This window comes from Cornus florida, unplaced genomic scaffold (assembly GCF_030987335.1).
Source record: "Cornus florida cultivar Cherokee Brave unplaced genomic scaffold, ASM3098733v1 CherokeeBrave_3.0.0_Hap2_Chr08, whole genome shotgun sequence".
Lineage (NCBI taxonomy): Eukaryota > Viridiplantae > Streptophyta > Magnoliopsida > Cornales > Cornaceae > Cornus > Cornus florida.
The window spans coordinates 20,041,739-20,045,495 of record NW_026775578.1 but is presented as its reverse complement, the minus strand read 5'-3'; the positions used below and the strand labels follow the sequence as shown (position 1 = coordinate 20,045,495).

The following is a 3,757-nucleotide window of genomic DNA, read 5'->3' as shown; positions in this document are numbered from 1 at the left end:
TGAAACAGAACACTGGGGGCATCTGACACCCTTTATTACAAAACATGTTCAAACACTTACTTGACATAGTTTTACATATTAGTTGACTCCAAGGAGTACACACATTCTTGGCTTTAATTTGTAGGGCATAGTTTCACATACTATGTAACTGCAAGAAGGGAAAACATAACTTGTAACACTGTTAAATTTAGAAAATACTGACCTTTTCACTTTGAGACTACTTCATTAGGACCTATTTTGGGGTAATTTAATTAAAAAAAAAAAAAAAAAAATTCGGTAATTCTTCATTAGGACCCTGGCCTAGCAAAGCCACGCAATTTTCCTGCAGCTGCCAATAGTAGAAATGGACTTGCTAGGAAGAGGAGTGACAAGGCTTCACGCGGTGATGTTGCCATTATCAAATACATATAAGATCCAAACAGTGTGGACACCGTGATTTGGGGCCATGGTTTCAGTGGGAATTCATGTAAGAGGAAAATAATCATAGCCACTGACGCAACAAACGCGGTGGAGTTGAACAGCATAAAAGACCCTGTTACAATTGAATCGCGGTTTTTCACTTGGAGGGTGCCATTCTCTGCATAACTATATGAATAGCGCTCTCTGAGAGTGCCACCAAGGACACTAAATGCTGTTTGGTAAGTTATTTTTGCGACGATTGAGGCCATCAGTAACAACACACCATATAGATACACTCTTTTGGTTTTGATGATGGCGTTGATTGAATTATGTGATGGCTCTGCGCACCCCCCTCCAAAATCATAAACAGCATCATCATGAATGTCAAAATCGTAAACAGCATCACGGTCATTGTCATGATTGCGGAGATCTTTGGCACTCAAAGCTCCAGCTTCTCGAAGCATTTCTTCAATTTCTGTATCTATATTCCCACAATTTGCCGGAATGTGTCGACTGCCCGGAGTGGCGAAACCGCCAGATTTCATGACATCCACGTACAACAAATTGTGAATGTTCGGATTATACTCAAAGGTGAGTAATCCTTTTGAAGTCTGCAAAACAATCTAAGTTTCAAAAGAAAACATGTATCAACTAGACACATTGCTTGTCTCAAAATCAATAAACATAAACAGTTCGTGCAATGATCAGTGAAAAAATTAAATAAAAAAAAAAGCCCAAATAAATCTTTGGAACCATGGAAAATACATAATATATATGGCCTTGGCTGAAAGGGAAGGAAAGAGTTCAAAATGAGGATCATGACCATATTTATTCCTTCAGTGCCCCTTTTCCAGTCAAATAAGGACATATATTACCACCAAGAGTTGCTTTCCGCATCCAGCCCCTATATATCCTGTTTTATGGTACGATAATCTGCAGTTGATAATTATGCTCGACTCTTTGTCATGTGCGGATGATTGTCTAAGCTTTATAAAGGCATGAATCTACTTCTGTTCGGATCTCTGCAGATGAATAGAGAGTTTCCTCTGCTGGTTGCTCTTTCAGCTGATTCAATTGTCTAACTTTATTTTTATTTTTTTTTTTTAAAGAAAAATATCTGTTTATTTATTTATTTATATTTATGAGATAATTGCATTGACCACCTCCGTAAAAAATAATAATTAAGGACTGGCCTCCCATGTGACAACTTATATGAATTTGAATTTTACCTTTGAATTATTTTAATTTCTTTAAAATAAGAATGACAAAAGTCAACATATATTAAAAAGACTCATTTGTCTGCCTACTTCCCTCTTACAGTATTTTCTTTTTATACCAATTTCTATCTCAATCTGAAAACACTCCCACACTCAGAAACACAGCCTCTCACAGTACCCATTCTCTTCAGTTTGTCTTCTTTTTTCTGTGTCTTAAACTCTTGCTTATCTCTTAAAGCACAAATCTTTCTGGTTCTGTCTTCTTTTTTTCCTCTCTAAACCACCACCGTTCTCTTCATTTTCTCTTTTGCCCATGGTACCCCTTGTTTTCCTCATACGACAATCACTTTTTGCCAAAGGCCCGTGACTTCTTCAACCTATCAAACCCATGATTGTTACATGTTGGGAGCATACGACTGATTGAACCCATGTCTGTTACAAGCAGCTCTCTGAAGTCCACACAAACAAGTAAAAAAGATATAATTCCCCTAAAGCAAATTCCTAAAGCTAATCAGGTTTCTATAGGTTCTGAAGCAACTTTTTTTAATATGTATTTTGATTTCTGCAACAATCAAAGCCAATAGGTGATCAAAATTCAATTGCTTGAATTTATTTATTTTATTTTATTTTTCAGCAATTGCTTGATTAGAAGGAGATGAAACAAAACATAGAATTTTTTTCAGCCAGATGTAATATGTTAATATATATATATATATACTGTGTTAAACTGTGTTGAGAAACATATGTATCATGTTAAAAAAACAAATATATAGTGTTGAAAAGTAAACAAAGCCACTAAAGCAAAGAGGATTACAAGATCCGGGCTGCAGTGAAACGATGCACAAACACAACACGGACCACACTCTAAACTCTCTCTCTCTACAGATTATAATATATATATATTGTAAGTAAATATGAATAAAAGATAATAAAATAAGTACACGTATATCTGTTTGCATTCCTATTTCAGTAGTATTTCTGATTTAGTAATAATACTTAAGTGTAGTAAGAACATATAACATAATAATCACTTATGTGAATTAATAATACCAAATCATAAATGATAATTAAAGTATTATCTTTAATTTGATAAGTGAATATTTATTCATTATTTTTAATTTGATAATTAAAAATTACATATTTATTTATTATTAATTTATATTAAAAAGTGAATTTATTGTGTGAGGACCTACATATTTACCTTCCCAAAGCTTAACAATCCAAGCGATTAGATGAAATCTAACTCGCTAAAAATATAAAATAAAGACGAACAAAATTAGGGGATTAAGCAATTAATTAGTACCTTGTAAGTCCTAGCAGGAAGGCGCAAGAGTGTGAAGCAACCATCGAACAGCGTCGGCGGTACAAAATCTTTTGGAAAATCATCATCACTTTCCATATGTTCAAATTCCTCAGCCCAGTACCAATTTCTTGATTTGATCACGGCATCCCCAAGGCTGTTGAGTTTCTGATTTTGGTGAAGCTGCAATTTCTGAACTTCCATGGCTTTCAAACCTGGTAGTTTAGAAGGAAATTGGCGGATAAATTGAATCCGCTCATTTCGGTATCTGATCCTCAGGTCGTCTTCGTCGTTGTCTATGGATGGGATAAAACGAGAACATAACGATCCGAGTTCACGAATGAGTGCATCTAAGACAAGATTATGGAAGAAATTCGAGATTGTTGTACGTTCAGATTCTTCGTCGCGAGGAAGGAGAACCTCAGTATCACTAGTATCTCTCAACTCTTTCTGAAGCTCAATAGATACCATACTTGCCATTTCTTCTTCCAAACCACTCGAGACTACTTGCAAGTTACAATAATTGAAACTAAGAAGCCTGGCTTCTTTATATAGCTTTAATGGTTTTTACTTTTAGATGCCACGCTTTATGCTGTGTTTGGATTGAGTTATTTGGAGGGATATCTAAAAAAAAAAAAAAAAAAAAACTAAAAATTGTATTTGGATAATTTTTAGTGAGAAAAATAGAAATGTTTAGAAGAAATTTAAATAATCAAAAAAACTTGTTCACATTATAATTGACTCACAATTTGGAGCCAGTGAGTCAGTTAAAGTCAATTATAATGTGAACGAAGTATTTTTTTATTTTTTTTTAGACAGAGGGGGTGCTTCCAAGTGCAAA

The 3,757-nt window shown here is 34.5% G+C and overlaps 1 protein-coding gene across 2 annotated transcripts; it reads right to left on the bottom strand.

Moving 5' to 3' along the window:
* Positions 1-3,482, bottom strand: LOC132270657 (uncharacterized). 2 transcript variants are annotated; one of them, XM_059771837.1, is made up of 2 exons: positions 2,920-3,482; positions 1-1,010 (listed from the first exon to the last, which is right to left on the bottom strand). In XM_059771837.1, exons 1-2 carry the CDS (start codon positions 3,394-3,396, stop codon positions 288-290), a joined length of 1,200 nt encoding a protein of 399 aa, XP_059627820.1. In that variant the 5' UTR covers positions 3,397-3,482; the 3' UTR covers positions 1-287. The 2 variants fall into 2 exon arrangements, with proteins under 2 accessions (XP_059627820.1, XP_059627819.1); XM_059771836.1 differs by having other exon boundaries at positions 1-1,022; positions 2,920-3,480.
* Between the last annotated feature and the right edge of the window lie 275 nt (positions 3,483-3,757).